This window comes from Peromyscus eremicus, chromosome 3 (assembly GCF_949786415.1).
Source record: "Peromyscus eremicus chromosome 3, PerEre_H2_v1, whole genome shotgun sequence".
In the NCBI taxonomy this organism is placed as follows: Eukaryota; Metazoa; Chordata; class Mammalia; order Rodentia; family Cricetidae; genus Peromyscus; species Peromyscus eremicus.
The window spans coordinates 11657886-11674160 of NC_081418.1; the positions used below are offsets into that span (position 1 = coordinate 11657886).

A 16275-nucleotide genomic window follows, 5' to 3' on the forward strand; every position below is an offset into this window, starting at 1 on the left:
ATTGATATTCACAGAAAAGTGAATAAGGATTCCCTTCTCCATACATCTTTGCATTCATTGTTTACTTAGTGATAGCTATTCTAACAGGGGTGAGATATAATTTCAATGTAGTTTTAACCTTGCAATGCCCTCATGGTTAAGGATGTTGAACATTATTTCATATATGTATTGGCCATTTGTGCTTCAACTTTTTTTTTCAATTCCTGTCTTTTTATTTATCCATACACAACTACTTGTCTTCTGGTTTGTTGAAGCAGTAAGTCAGACAACACTTGCCACAGTAATGTCTGTCAAAGTGGCTAGTCATGAAAACTCCAGCACCACACTCATCAGAAGGACACTCTCAACGAAGACGGCTAATTTTGCCATTTTCATCCACCTTATAGTACTTTAGTACAGCCAACTTAACCTTCTTCCTCTTATGCTTATTCTGCTTGGGAGTAGTGTAAGACTTCTTCTTCCTTTTCTTAGCACCACCACGAAGTCTCAACACAAGATGAAGGGTGGACTCCTTTTGAATATTGTAGTCAGACAAAGTACGGCCATCTTCCAGCTGCTTACCAGCGAAGATCAGCCTCTGCTGATCAGGAGGAATTCCTTTCTTATCTTGGATCTTGGCCTTTACATTTTCTATAGTGTCTGAGGGTTCAACCTCGAGCGTGATGGTTTTCCCCATAAGGGTCTTCACAAAAATCTGCATCTTGGCGGCGGTCCTACCACAGATGGCAGATCGGAAAGGAAAAAAGCTTGTGCTTCGTCTTTTGTGAACTGTTTGTTCAACCTATTAACTAATTTATTGTGTGGGTTCATGTGGGTGCACATGTGAGTGCATGCATACAAATGTCAGAGGACAGCCTTAAGTGTTGCTCCTCAGGTACCATCCTGTGGGAGCCCACAAAAGCTTCCTAGTGAGATCTGAGCTTGCTTTACACAGCAGGGCTGCATTTAGGGGATTGCTTGACCACGTGTGTGGTTACTAGGTGTTTGGGATGGTCTGCACTTGGCTGTACTGGTGGGGCGGCGGGGGTGGGGTGGGGTCTTTTGCTCCACCCCTTGGCATTCCTTTAAAAGTCCTTTAGTAGAGCTAGAAGGGACTGACTGGTGGGTTTTGACCCAGGCCTTCCCGAGGCTATCCTGTGTTTCTGTCTCTCTCCTCTATATTTCTATCTAAATATTTCTCATTTCTCCCTGCTCAAGAGTACCCTGAGGGAAAAAGTGGGGGCAGGCCCCCCACACCTTCCAGTTTACTTTGAGCTATGGCAGCCCAGTGTTTTGGAGCTCTCCACGTAGGTGAGACAGACTGGCTGGCAAGCCCTAGATATCTGATTGTCTCCACCATCCCAGTGAAGTTCAAACTGTAGTTGAATTCCCCCTTTTCATCAAACACAGACTTTACTTCAAGGTAAAGCCCCACTCACCATGTCTATCTCCTGTCTGTATGTTCTTTATGGTCTCACTTTCCCAGGCAGATTTCAATGCCTAAGGCTCTGATACGGCCAACACATTTGCATTTAACTTGACAGCTGGATATTCTTGTCTTGAACTGCCTTTCTACCACAATCAGTTTGAGTATGTGCAACTGAGTTCCAGTTCAGGTCAGTTCCCTTGGACTGTATGTGTGGTTCTGTGGTTCTTTGGAGAACCTGCACTTAGTGTGGAGGAGAGGGCATGGTTTTGGAGTGTGGAGCTACAGTGTCTTCTCTCTTCCTGGTGGAGCGCTAAATTCAGGTCTCTCTTTGGATCCACTCTTACCTTGTCCCAGCACAACAGGCAGGGCTGTAGCCAGTGCCACTAAGTGGCTTCCCATTGCTGGCTTCAAAAAGCATGCGGCCCTCTTACCCAAATTTTATTTCTGCTCTTTGTTCATGAGATTTTCCTTCTGTTTATGGACCCAGAGTCGGAGGACTAGGGCAGAAGAGGGATTCTCCACTTTCTTTACTGCTTTTCCCAGAACTCCAACGAGAGTCTGTTGCTTCCTTTATAAATCTACAGTCAATTTTTCTGTTTCATCTAGTGTTTCCCAGCCCGGTGTTTGCTGAGATCTTCCTGTGCTTTTCAGTCTCCTCACCTCTTTCTGAAGTCGTGGGATAGATGGGCTCTTTGAGATTGGTAGAGATGTAAGGGAGCAGTGTGTGTCCCTATTCTTCCAGCTTCTCTCATCATCCCTTTAACTGTAAATGACATTGTAATGACCCCCAAACAGGCAGCAAAGACAGAGTCTGTGCTAGATCATCAATGGCTGAGTAGCTTTGACGTTGAACAGTTGGGCCAAGGGAGCACACATCAGGCTGTGGATGTCTCTAACCAATCCCAGTAAAGATTATTGGTGTACAGTTTTGGCCATAAGAACCATAAAAGCTCACTAGGCAGGGAAACTGGTCAGTGTTTCTCCCTTTGAGATCCTCCAACTCTTGCGAGTTTTTTTAATCACTTCCCCTTTATTAATCCACTTCCACTCTGCTCACTCCTTGTCACTAGTTTCATATTCTTGGGTGTGAGACAAGGAACTTAGAAGCTGCTGGATCAGAGTAACATTGGTGACCATTGATCATGTGGCACCCTAGTTCCCTGAGTCAAGCTCACCAAGAGCTACAAAAGTCTCCATTACACTCAAAAACTTATATTTAGATACAATTCAAAACTGTATTTTTATAGATGCCAGCAAATTTTAATATTCTTGGTTAATTAAATATATTCCAAGACATCCTAAAATATAAGCACAAAAAAGTCTTTCTGACGTGTCTGGTTGTAGATGAGATAGATCTAATGTAAATGCAGATAAACAATCTTTATGTGATGCAGTAATAGAGGCCTAGTATTTTTTATCAGGAATAACAATATTAGTAAATTTCTTTTCAGGAAAAAAAAAACCTTAGTAATTAGCTGCCTTAATTCACCTATTTGTAAAACAAATAATAAATACAGACTAATAAACAGAGGCTTGAAATAAAAATAAATACAATAGGTAAAGATATACCTATTAACCACCCTCCTTGTATTCTTCTAGGTCAGGAAAAGCAGTTTTTAAAACTTTGAATTCCCAATTAGAAAGAGATTCCAATATAACCATGATTTTCCATTTTTTAAGTAATTATTGTTTCTGAACATTTAGCAAAAATTGTCCAGCTCAAATCTCTGCTCCTCACGTTATTTTCTGATTTCTCTTTCCAGGAAGGGTGAGCTAGGGGACGACCAAACTGTTTACCATGGGGTAGGGAAGAGGACAGGGAGAGGAGAGTAAGTCTGCTAAACCTTAAAGAAACGTAAACAAAACGATGGGAAAAACTGAAGTTGCAAAACTCCTGACAATAACGCAAGCTATAACTCAAACTGAACTTTAAAATGACAATTCTCCTCCTTCCCCTGCCTCGTTTCTGTAATCTGTCAGAGGTGAGCTGTGTCTCCATCTTCACCCGACGGTTCTAATGCATAAAAGGAGAGAGCAGACCAAGCAAGCTTAAAGCACCAAAAATGTATGACTATTAACAATGTGAGAATATTTCTAGAGAACTGACCGAACTACAGACAATACAAAAAAAAAAAAAAAAAATCTAGCCACCGCTGTCATTTATAAGGCTGTCATTGTGTATTCAAATCACCTCTCCTTGGTAGATTTGAGTTTTCTTTAAGGATACACTTAGGTTAAATGCAGTTTAGAACCAAGTCTATAACTCTTTTGCCCAATGACTCTTTACTATGTATGGCGCCCAATTTTGATACTTTGCTATAAATCGAGTGTCACAGTTCAAGTCAAGCCTTCTCTATGAAGCGTGCCAGGGTACACAGGCTGTCACCTGATCTGCTGCTGCCAATTCCTCTCAGCCTCAGCATCTGCTGAAACAGCCTTCCTCTGTTACAAAGCCTGGGCATTTGGAGAAGGCTCTCTTGTGTTTGACCCATAAAACATGGTATCTTGCCTCATTTATTTTTTTATATGATAAGTGTGATTGTATATGACTACGTCTTACACAATTTGGTCTGTTATAGCAAAATGCATTAGCTTGAAAAATATCAAATTTATTTTTTAGATGTGTAGAGGCTGGGGAGGCTAAGCTTACAGTACTTCTGAGTGAGGGCTTGCCCTCTGCTTCACAGATGGTGCAATCTCACAGTGTATCCTCACAGGGCATATTGGGGAGCTAGCTTGTTGGGGTACCCCAATTTCATTCATGTCCTCAGAACACTGTACCCTAACTGTCTCTCAACACTACCACTTTCTAGTAGCCTCAGGCTGGCTTTTAGCATTTTAATACTATTTTAGCACATGAATTTGGGGAACACAAACTCTCAGACCTAACCACCTGAATTTGAACATAATATTTTTCACTTATGATTCTTAGATTCAGGGACACAAAGCACATCTTTAAGGTCTCCCCTTTCTAAAGAATTCATCCTAGATTAATTACCATAAGTTAGTGTTTGTTCAAGATTAGGAACACACTAATTAACTCACTCCCTAGTTTCTTTTCTCTATAGAGTGTTTCCTTAGTGGGAAAAATTTCAGTTTTATTATCACTATTTCAAAATTGTTCTTAAAATGTATGAATGTTTTGTGGTGTGACTATATCCATCTCTTAAGATAGTTTATTCATGTTTGAATTGTATGATTTTGGCAAGTCTGAACTAAAAATTTTTCATTTTCAATCAGTGTTTTTTGAGTATTTTCAAATGTTCATAAAGCTTTTATGTGCATCAGTACATTTCTGTTCTAGGAACATATTTGGCCTTAATCTCTCGCATTATCTTACTTTTCAGACTTGGATATCTTGTGAAGATTTCAGAGGGAAAAGATAAGGAATTCATTTGGTCTATCTCTAACTCTTAATTTCAAATGGATAGATTTTTTTGACATTAATAGGCCTTCCTTGATGTCTCAACCAAATGCTGCATTAGATTCCAATAAACCTGATGACTTTGATATAAAGACTAAATTTGAGCCTGTGACACAAATCCCCAGAGTATTCAACTCTGAAACACTGTCAGGGAAGAACTGAGAAGCATTCCTTTGGTGAGATGCAATATCTTCAGAGGCCATCTTGATAATGAAATGAGTTTAGATTCTGCAAGAGGATTTCACAAAGCAATTTTAGGCTGACTGATAAACAGCTCAAGCAGTTGAGTATGTTCATAAACTGGGAGGAAGAAAAGAGGGAGATGATGATGCTTTCACGTGAACGTTAACGATGAATGTTTAAAGAAGGCAATTCAGTTCAGAGACCATACCAGGAACGTGCAGATCTGCTGAGCCCTGCCCTGGGATAAAGCTGCCGTTTGCCTCTTTATTTACTGTGATTCTTGACAAGTCATTTACGAGAGACTGAAGGAGGGTGGCATTTTGAAAAGGCATTTTGTCATGGAAGAACAAGAGCCATTAGGAGGTTGTTCCATCCCCAGGGTGGTTGGTACTCAGCAGCCACACAACCTCAGGTTCAGTGCCTCCTGCACGGAGGACCTTCCAGATCACAACAGACCCGTTATCAGAGCCTGCTTTCTAAGAAGGCACGTGTGTAATCTTTTTACTAACTCCAATTTATTGGACCGTTGAAAGGGCAGTTCTCAGACACAGTGCTGAGGTATGCATTATCCCTAATAAAAGATTTGACTGGAGATTTAAGAAGCCAGCCAATGGGCTTCTCAATGTAGATTTATTTAGAGCTATTAGCAGTCCTTTGTAGAAGAAATTTAGTATGTACCCAAGCAGCAAACTTCATTAGAAAAATACCTCTCAGAAGTCACCTGAGGCTGTCAGATTTTATCTGCCATGGATGCTACACTGTCCAGTTTTCATCTACCATTAGGAACCACATACATATATTTGCCAGATCAAGCAGACAGGTTGAAGTTTCTAATCGCAGATGAAACCCAAGTCCAGGTAACATGTTCCATCTCAGGTCCACATTTAGCAGAACTCCCTGCTTCCCCCTATCCAGACTTTTCACTTCACAGGTGCTGAGGGTCTTTAGGATGTCATCCTGACCATCAAGATTCAAAGACCCAGATGACATTACTAATACTGAAGTCACTTTTGCCTGGTTGGCCAAGAATAGTTCCCGATGTACCAATGCTGTCAAGGTCTCACTCTGAGATTTCCTGGTCGGCAAGAGTCATCTCAAGAGTAGGTGTTTGATTAGCTTCTTTTCCTTGGAGATTTTAAAGCTTCCAAAAAGATGTAAAACAAGTCTTCCTCAAAAGTAGTCTGAGAAACCGGTCTATTATTTTCCTGTTAGTCGAAAATCTTTATTCAGCCCTGCACCTAAATAAATAAAATAAAATAAACCTAATTTGGGGACAAGTTGCTATTTTTCCTGTTCTGGTCCTTGGGCTCCCCCTTGTGCCCTGATGGGAAATTCATTCAAGAGAAAACTGAAGGTCAGCACGAGTGGCTGGGACTCCTTAGCTCCCTAGAGCCTCTGTCTGGCAGCCTTAGTGTACATCACAACTACAAAGGAATTTTATCAAGATCTGGGTGAAGGACTCTGCCATGAATACTACGTTTTAAATCAGCTTTTCAGAAGCCCAAGATGCAAACAATGACAACAGAACCTGTCTCTGGAGAGCAGAGCAAGTAAAGCCTATGCCAAGTACGTCAACAGAAACGGCCCTCCAATTTTAATATGCTTCACAGCTGCTCTCTGTTTTCAGAAATACTCCAGTGCTCAACGCCCAGAGACTCTGAAATAAATTTTAACAATAGATATTCTGAGGTTTCTGCTGCAGGCGATCCTGAGAAACCACAGTGAACACAGTAAAGTCCCCATAGAGGTAAAGCTTGCCGTAGGTAAAGACAAACTTCACATCCTCATGAGATGCCGTCTTTTAACCCCATGAGGCTATGTTTTATTTATGGTAAAACATCAAAATGTATCCTGGCAGAACCAGAGGATGGTTTATTTTCTGCAGGCAATGCCAGGTCTTTAGGATACCATCTGCTTGAGTCAGAGATCTGGAGGAAACTTTAAAGCCACCCAGATGGACTCTGCAGGCCAGATCCAGAGAGGTTAGACCTCAGGAGGGCTACAGTAAATATAACGAGCACAAGAACTCAAAAACTACCCAGAGGAACACCATAGCAAAGAGACAAGCTTCTGTGTCTGGAGTCTTTGCATGTATCTTTCCGTAAAGACCCTAGTTTGCTGTGGTCACTCCAGCCGGGAGATGATAGTGGGAAACCCTGAAGTCCGAGAGCATCCACCTCTTCCTGTTCCTCTGTCTACCATCTGTGCCTCTGTTTTCTCATCACATTCTTCCCTCACCTTAAATAGGTGAAAGAAATAACTATTTGACCTGTGCAAACCAAGAGATGTAGCTGATGAGAAGCGAATGCTAGTGTGCCTGTATATCCCCAAATAAGCCAAAATTACTGTTACTGGCGTTATTATTGCTAGAATATACAGTAGTTTACAGTATAGAACAATGTTCTCTAATCTATGTGTGAGAGAAACAGGAGGGCTTTAAAATCCCTCAAGTAGTAAAATTACAAAAAAAAATTAAATAATTTTTTAAATAGATGGTTTTGAGTTGAATAGAGAATTGATAAGCAAACTATTACCAAAAGGTTCCTTAACTCTAACAATATTAAGCATGCTGAACAATACATTGAAAATACTGAGATGCTTAAGTGTTCCTTGTGGGAAAAGCAGGGTATATTCAAATTAATAGTTTTTGGAGCCTAGGAGTTATGTTCTAGTATTCCCACCAAAAATTAACAGGACATATCAAATACAGATCACAGAGAGCTGGACCTCAATGTCAATCAGCTGAATATTCTGCATTATGTTCTACAGGTCAGATTTACCTTGATGATTCTGCTATAATTACTCAGAAACCTGAGCTTGAAAATGGATCTGAACATTGTCTTCAAGACGCCATTCTCTTGCAGAGAAAGGAATCATGACTCAGAGAGAGGCTAGATTGCTGAGTCCAGGGACTTAACACCCAGGCAGTTAATGGTTGATCTAGTTCTAGGAACCAGGATCATTTCTAATCAATTAAAGGAAGCTGATAAACAGTGAGAATAAACACAAGAATACAAACAGTGTAATTAGTTGCTTACTGCCTAAATTATTTTGAAGACAGTCAGACACTGAAGACAAAATGGACAGGGGATGTCATTAAAGAGCCTGGAAGGCAGTGACATTGACAAGAACCTATTCATTTAAGCCATGCCCTGGCATATCCCTACAACAGATGCACTGGTTCTTTTGTTCTCTTTCTGTTTTATTTCCATAAGAATATGTTTTAATAGTAATTTTCCATACAGCTTTGCATCTAAAAAGAAATTCAACATTGAATAACCACATAGTAAAAGTGAATACCTGGGGACTGAAATCACACCTGCACCAGGTCTCATGGGATTACACCGCATTTTCACAGCAGTCGATCGGCCATTAATACAAGATGTGGTGGCTGTGGAAGACCTATTACAAAGCAGGGACTAGATTAAAGATCAGATATGATACAGATGATCAGGACAAGAGCGTCATCATGTACAAAATGGCTTTCCTGCTCCATGAATAAACAAAAAGGGAAAAATGTGTTAAGGGTTACTAATCTGTAACTTAACTCAAATTCAGTGTATTGGATTTCACTGACTACATGAAGTAGACAATTTTCCCAGGTAAAATGATGGCCTATCATGAAGACATTTAGTGAAATTACTATAATTCTAATCACAATTTAAAAGAACTTTTTGAAGAAACAGGGGTCAGTCATACCAAAACATCAGGTTGGTGTTTTGATGTGTGAATAACAAGTAATTACTGCCTAGGCCATGAGCCAAAGTCTCCTGGTTGCTTAACTTCAAAGAGTGTGTGTGCATTTGTGTCTGTGTGTGTGCATGCGTGAGTGCACACATGCAAGTGAGGAATCATATAAGACTCTCAAAATATTCCACATTCCTCACTTTTTGCCAAGCCTTATAATGCCCACATTTTTATTATCCATTAATCACAACCTGCCATGCTAGACACCCTGAAGCAACATTATATTTCTTTCTCATCACTAGGAAATTATAACCCAGAATAAGAACTGAAATCTACAGATTCAGATGTATGAGATCTTTATTAAAAAAAATAGTCACAAGGAGAAATATTTTCACTTACTTATAAAAGAAATGCACATCTGGTATTTGGCTTGGTGACACTGGGAACATATCTTCCTTAATATTAACGTTTTGCAAGGCAGGGTCAACCGTGACTCCTAGACAACATGACAAGAAACTCTGAAGCAACAGGAGAGAACTAGGTTTCCTTAGTGTCTGCACATCTGAGTACAAAATCACTTTGCTTTGACAACTATTCCAGAAATATTGAATTAAGGCATCCCTTGTAAGCATAAGGAACTTTCCAACATCTCCAGGAAAAAAGATTCTAACCCTCAGCCATGTAATCTGCCACCCTGGGTGTTTTGTTGCTGTTTTTCTAGAATCTGTATGATGTAGACAATGATTTAGATGGTTTCTAAGGTCCCTTCTAGTTCTAAGGTTTCAAAATCTATTTCAATATTGTGATCTTCCACCAAGTTTTGTCAGTCAAGACAGGGTGCTCTGCTAATATAATTTTTGTTCACCTTCAATACAGACATGTTTATTTCACAAAGCCTGGTCTTTCATGCCTGCAGTTCAGGCAACTTAACTGGCTGGGCAGTTACAGTGAAACTGTAACACCATCCACCCACCAAAAAGGGGGAAATAACAGAGAAAACTTTGCCCAAATACTTGCCAGGAACAAATGCCAAATTTGCTTAAGCAGAAAAACAGTTTTTCCCCTTGTATGGGTTAAACAGTGGTAGAATTAAACTCTGGAGCCTGAGTCTGGTAGCTGACCTTGGTGCTGAAGCTTGAAGTTCAGTACATTTGGAGTCCACGGCAATGTTCTCAGATCAGGCCTCACATCACAAAAATTCCAGCCCCCTGCCAGCAGCTATAATGAATTTGATTCCTAAGAACCACTAGGGAACTTGATTCCTCTTAAAACTTTCCTGTATTATAGGACCTCAGACACAGGGAACAAAACTCAAGGTTTTCACCCTGGGTACTTAAATCCTTCTGGTATGAGATGAGGCAAAGGAACACAATGGTACATATTATGACTTAAATGTGTTTGCTATTCTCTGCTTTTTAGATTTTTATAAAGAATTTTAATTTTTATTATATGTGGGAGGAGTTTATGAATCCGTGTGGGTACACACATCCATGTGTACGCATGAGGAGGCCAAAGTTGACTTGAGATATCTTCTACCGCTCTCTATCTTATCTTTGACATAGAGTCTTTCACTGCACCTAAATATCAACCATTTCTGATAAACTAGATGGCCATCAAGCTCTAGGGACTTACCTTTCTCTAACAGCACCAGAGTTCCTGGCATGAACCACACACCCAGATTTTACACAGCCATTAGGGATCCAAACTGATGTCCTTACCCTTGTGAGGCAAATACCTGAGTCATCTCCCTGGTCCTATTTTATATTTAAAATTATTTTCTCTTAAACTAAAGAATCTGAATAAAGACACATACTCTCATAAAACATTATATCACATAGGATTTCATACAGAAATCCAGAACCTTCTTGTACTCTAAGATTGACCAATAGACCTCACTCTCATGGAAATTTTAGCCATTTTTCAAAATGACAGTTTATTAGTTGGCAGGCTTTAATGTTGTGTGGTAGACACCAGCATGGTGACAAGTTATTGTTACCATAAAATAAGAATAAGCATATGCATGCTTGTATTAACCAAAGGAAACTTACCTAAAAATGTGTCTGCCAGAATTATAGACTGAGATGACAAGGCTGCCCGGAAGCCCTTGCTTTCAGAAGGAATAATAGTTGACTGGCATACAAATGCTCCAAGCAAATTGGTGTAGTCATCTGAGCCTGTCATCACTTCCTTCACCGTGAAGTCTGAGATGTTGTTGGTACAGAGAGCCATCTTTCTCCCCTAGGAAAGCAAAGTCACAAGTGGAAGATTCATGGAGTCAGTCCTTAACCTGAATCTCAGTTAGCTTGTGAGTATCATCAGAGGTGTTGCTTTCTCCTCAGCACAGCGATCCCCATTTAATTGTTCCGGGTGGTACCCAGGCATCAGTCTTAAGGTACTTCCAACGTTCAGTCAAGGGTGGGAGTTAATGAGGTTATTCCAGACCCACTGGTACTCCCACTACAAGCATCATTTGTTTTGGATGAAAGTCATATAACTCCAGGAAATAACTATCATCTAAGAAATGTTCATTCACTTCACAGTTTAACAAGGCATTCAGGGGATACAGCAAACTGCTCATGAAGATCTGGATGCCAAGGAAGAAACTCCCTCTCCCTTCTCCTTCATGATTCTAGGTGTGGTTGAAGAAGGCCTAAAAGCCACATTGCTACAGCATCCTAGGGCATCTGCATTACAGACTCTTGGTCACTGCAGATGCCTTAGTAACCTACTCTTGGACGCAGTGGTGTATCTGTTTACAAAATAATTTGAGAGAATACAAGAGTTTAACTCTTCAATAAGAAGCTGGCTGTGTTTCTATAATGGTTAAATATACTTCAGGCCACTGCGAAGAACTATAGCTTGCTCCACACTTTCTACAAAGAAATATAAAAAGTAAATTGGAAAGCTGTTTTATTGACTTGAGAGTATATACCACAGACAAGGAACATAAATAGTTCTCTTTCATAACGCAACTAGCAAATTCTAACATATAAATTTTCTCCCTCCACAAGGCTTTCTCATCACAAAACAGGAAAATTATATTTTTACTAAATTGTTGTAACCAAGAAAATAGCTGAGAGAAAGTACTTAGGAAAAAAGGAGGAAATGGCAGAGCCTAAATGAAAACAACAAAAAAGTTGGGCCTGGCTCATATCTGCAGCATTCTCATGAGTCTGAGGCTAGACTGGGCTATATAGTGAGTTCTAGGCCAGCCTGGGCTACACAGCAAACTTATCAGAAAGAAAACAAAATGAGAGCGAGAAGATGTTAAATAGGATAGAAGGAACACACAGTAGTAATACAAAAATAGGACTGAAAAATACAATTGATAAAGGAATTAATCTCATTCACTGCTTCATATAGAAGTATTTAGTATGCGTGCCTTTATTGAGTGAAGAGTGCCCAACCAAACTAGAGAGTGCTGAATTACCACCTATGAAGTCAGGTCATGACAAGCGCATTGTCTTAGTTAGGGCCCTATTGCTGTGGTAAAATGCCATGCCCAAAAGCAAATCGGGGAGTTTCTCTCATCTTAAAGCCTGTTGTCCATCCCCTAGTGAAGTCAGGGCAGGAACAGAGCAGATCATTTTCTTAGAAGCAGGAGCTGAAGCAGAGGCCGTGGAGGAGAGCTGCTTACTGGCTTGCTCCCCATGGCTTGCTCAGTATGCGACCCTATAGAACCAGTACTACTCAGTCTGGGCTGAGTAGCCAAGAACATGCCTGAGAGACTTGCTTATAGGGCAATCTCAATTGAGAGTCCCTCTTCCCAAATGACTCAAGTTTTTGTCCAGTTGACAAAAAGTTAGCCAGCACATTCAGATAACAAAATTTATAAATATCTCATTGAAAGACTTCTATGGTAACCAGGTCTTTTCCATTTCATTTGAACAAGTTTGTCCCGGCATCTCATAATGATTATGATTGTATATATAGGAGTCAATATAAAAGAGATATGGGAGAAATGTTTTATTATATATGACATATTTGCCTTGGTCAATGGTATATATGCTGTGCATTCTCCCCGCCCCCAAGCTACAACCTCACACAGCAGTGAAATATGCGACACATTGACATAAATCCCCTTAACAGTAACATAGTTCTGCTTCTCCCATCCCACCAAATAAATCCCATGTTCATCAGGAGAGGCTGCTTTAACCTTTAACCCTGCATATCTCCTTTTGAATTTGGACAGAAATCCTCCTAGTAATCCCCCCCCCTTAAAAACATAACCAGAATTCATGTTATACATCAACACAGCCAGATTAAGGAATGCTGAGAACTAGCATTTGAGGAAGTATTGCGAGGTCATTTCATAGGAGAGTGGCATGTGAGCTGCTTGCCTGAGGGAGGGAAGATCTGCCTTGAATGTGAGCAGGTGTCATTAAACTGGCTGGACCCAGATAGAACCAAAAGGCAGAGGCAAGAATTCCTTCTTCCTGAGCCTGCCTCACCCTCCTACCACAGGCGTTAGGACATCAGGTTCTCTGACCTTGGGGCCCCAGGACTTAGAGAAGCAGTTCTGTTTTCAGCTATATCTTATTCTGAAGCTTTTAGACTTGGGTTCAGCCACACAAGTAGCATCCCAGCAAGGTGTCTCATTTCCAGATAGCCTATCATAGGACTTTTCAGCCCCCACAATTATATGCATCAATTTCTCACATACATCTGTGTGTGTGTGTGTGTGTGTGTGTGTGTGTGTGTATTATTTTTCTATCCTGAGAGGATCCTAATACAATAAGCTTTATCAAACTATAATACCCTACCTATATTTAAAAAAAAAAATGAGATCAACACACTTAACTACTTTTATCCCTTCCCACTTCCAGGAAAAGAGAAGAGAGGGAAGGATTCAATGTACTTAAACCATACTTATAAGGCTTGGAGCTCAGCTGACTGGATAAGACTCCTTAAGAACCTGATGAGACTGCCCTGGTAAAGAAGGCTTTTAATATGATAAGAAGTAACAGAATTTCAAAGAAATCTCCATACATGGCATTAATTGTTGATTGTCAGGGAGATGTTATTAGTCATTTAACCCAGAACATATCTTAAAACTGGACTATAGATCCATCCCACCCAGACATCCAGAACTCACCTCATGCCCACATAAACTGATATTGAAGAAATGGAAGTATTTGGTTCCCTTGGAGGTGAAGCTGGGGCCGTTCATTAGCGACCCCACACTGCTGAGGTTGCGGAAGTCATAGCGCAGACTCTGGTTCTCCTTTTCGTAGGAGAAGAAGCAGTCGCTGTAGCAAGTGGAGTGATCCTTAAAGACAAAAAAACCAAACAGTATTTCAGGAAAGAAACTATTAACTGCTATAAAAAAAAAAATGTTCCCCAAACATTCTAGGCATAAAAATCTTTCAGCAATTTTTGTCTTAGTTATACTTTGTCATACTAATGTAGAGGATTCCTAAAAGTTCAAAAAGTTCAGAAGAATCAAGATTTGTTTTTAATCAGGGATATCATCTCAGATTAACTTCTTATAGGAAGATATTTTTAAATAGTAACAAATTCCCGATGGGCCGGTTTTCACAGATCCCTTGCCCTGACCTACACTGTTGGTTTCTTTACACTGATGATGCTGTGTCACGTGTGCTACCTCCCACAGAGCTCCTGCACCTGCATACGAGAGTACTTGATCTTCTATCTTGGAAGTGCACAAGATAACAATTTTTAAATTTTTGAAAACATTCTTATTTAAACACTTATCTTCATATTTTGTCACTAGCAACTAGCATTTGTATAGTATATATTCAGTGCTCACCTAATTTAAGAGAAGAGAAAACAGGAAAGAGAATCAAAAAGCATTTTTCCAGAGTCAATAGCAATTCCATATACTCCCCACCTCACCCCCAGAGAACCACAGACAGGAAGTCTGTTGTGGAATATTATTTTGACTCTGCAAAGATGTGTTACATTTGTTTATGCTGCATTTGTTTAGCAATGTAAAGATGTGTGCTTAATTATATAATTTTAGATAATTATATAAAAATGTGTTGTATTTGTTTCACCTTGCCTGCCTAAGGCACCTGATTGGTCTAATAAAGAGCTGAATGGCCGATAGCGAGGCAGAGAAAGGATAGGAGGGGTTTTCAGGCAGAGAGAATAAATAGGAGGAGAAATCTAGGCTGGAGAAGAAGAGAAGGGAAAAAGAAAGAAAAGAATAAGAAAGAAAGAGAGGGACATGCTTGGGGCAGAAATCAGGCAGCCACCAGGCAGACATTGAGACAGCAGGAAAGTAAGATATGTAGAAAGAAAGAAAGAAAGAAAGAAAGAAAGAAAGAAAGAAAGAAAGAAAGAAAGAAAGAAAGAAAGAAAGAAAGAAAAAAGAAAGAGAGAGGAGAGAGAGAGGGGAAGAAAGGAAAGAAGGAAGGAAGGAAGGAAAGAAGGAAGAAAGAAAGGTAAAAAGTCTCAAGGCAAATGTAAATAAAAAGAAATAGATTCAAGTAAGAGCCAACTAAGGCTGAGCATTCAAAACTAATAATAAGTTTCTGTGTCATGATTTGGGAGCTGGTTGGTGGCCCAAAAGAAGTCTTCAGTTTTTCTGCCAAGAATGGCTTTGGGAAACAGCCGCCACGCAGACTTACCTGGGTGCTTTTACTTCCAGGCCCACAGGGAATGCAAGCCTCCTTGCCATAGACCTGATGGATGGACAGGTAGGTGTCAGCGGAGCACTCCTTGCACTGGTTGGTTTCTTTCTCGATGTAGTGGCCTGGGGGGCAGGGTACACATGATGAGCCCGACTGCTCAGAACCAAGGGCACAGGCACGGCATGAGGATGCCACCCCATCAACTGCATTAGTGGCTGTGATAGAATAAATCTTCACCACATCATTGATGAAACGTCTGTTCTAGAAAGAGAGCAGAAAGAATGACATCTGCCTTGGAGTGCCACTGTACAACCAAGTTGTGTTTATGCTGAATCACCCAAATAAACAGAATGCTCCAAACGGATACCTTGTGAATGACAGTGGATTGCCACGACCCCATTTTATCCTTCTAAATAAAGAGCCCTTAAGTCTTGACACTAGGAGCTACTTTGTACACCCATGGAATTCTGGATGTGTTGCTGCAGTTGACAGCAGGTACGTCATAACTGGCACAGGCACAGAACAGCTTTTTACATCTCACCTTAGCTCACTCATCTCATGATGTGGTCAAATGCTGAAGTCTGGCAGGGTGGGAAGTCCTGGAAGGTGAGGACTGCTTTTCCTCACTCATCCACTGTGAAGCAGATGGACTCATGACACTTCTCTGTGCCTCCCCTTCCCTCTCCAGCCCTTCCCCTAAGTGATGCATTCTAATCTCTAACAAAAGCGTGTCAAAAGAGCAAATGTCAAAAGATCCTGAATCCTGCTGTGTTTTTCCTCTCATGGTATAAGATTAATTAAGGTCTGCTTTTTCTCACCCTAGTGTACAATGCCACACCTGACTGCTTAATGCTTTTCTTCTGGACCAAGACGAAAAGACGAAGAGGAGGAGGTGGAGTTCCACTGGTGTTCATCCTCTTATGATTACATCCTGAACAATTAGTAACAATGCCTAAAGAAAAACTGATACCTAAAGG

The 16275-nt window shown here is 40.4% G+C and overlaps 1 protein-coding gene and 1 pseudogene across 1 annotated transcript in view; both read right to left on the reverse strand.

Moving 5' to 3' along the window:
* The window catches only part of Elapor2 (endosome-lysosome associated apoptosis and autophagy regulator family member 2), a 178754-nt gene that overhangs the window by 18986 nt on the left and 143493 nt on the right, over positions 1 to 16275 (reverse strand). The window contains exons 14-18 of the mRNA XM_059257269.1: positions 15296 to 15559; positions 13798 to 13971; positions 10751 to 10940; positions 9102 to 9198; positions 8316 to 8417 (exon numbers count right to left, since the gene is read on the reverse strand). Coding sequence (XP_059113252.1) covers positions 8316 to 8417; positions 9102 to 9198; positions 10751 to 10940; positions 13798 to 13971; positions 15296 to 15559 — 827 coding nt within the window. The remainder of the gene's footprint in view (positions 1 to 8315; positions 8418 to 9101; positions 9199 to 10750; positions 10941 to 13797; positions 13972 to 15295; positions 15560 to 16275) is intronic.
* On the reverse strand, positions 195 to 700 carry LOC131906613 (ubiquitin-ribosomal protein eS31 fusion protein-like; annotated as a pseudogene).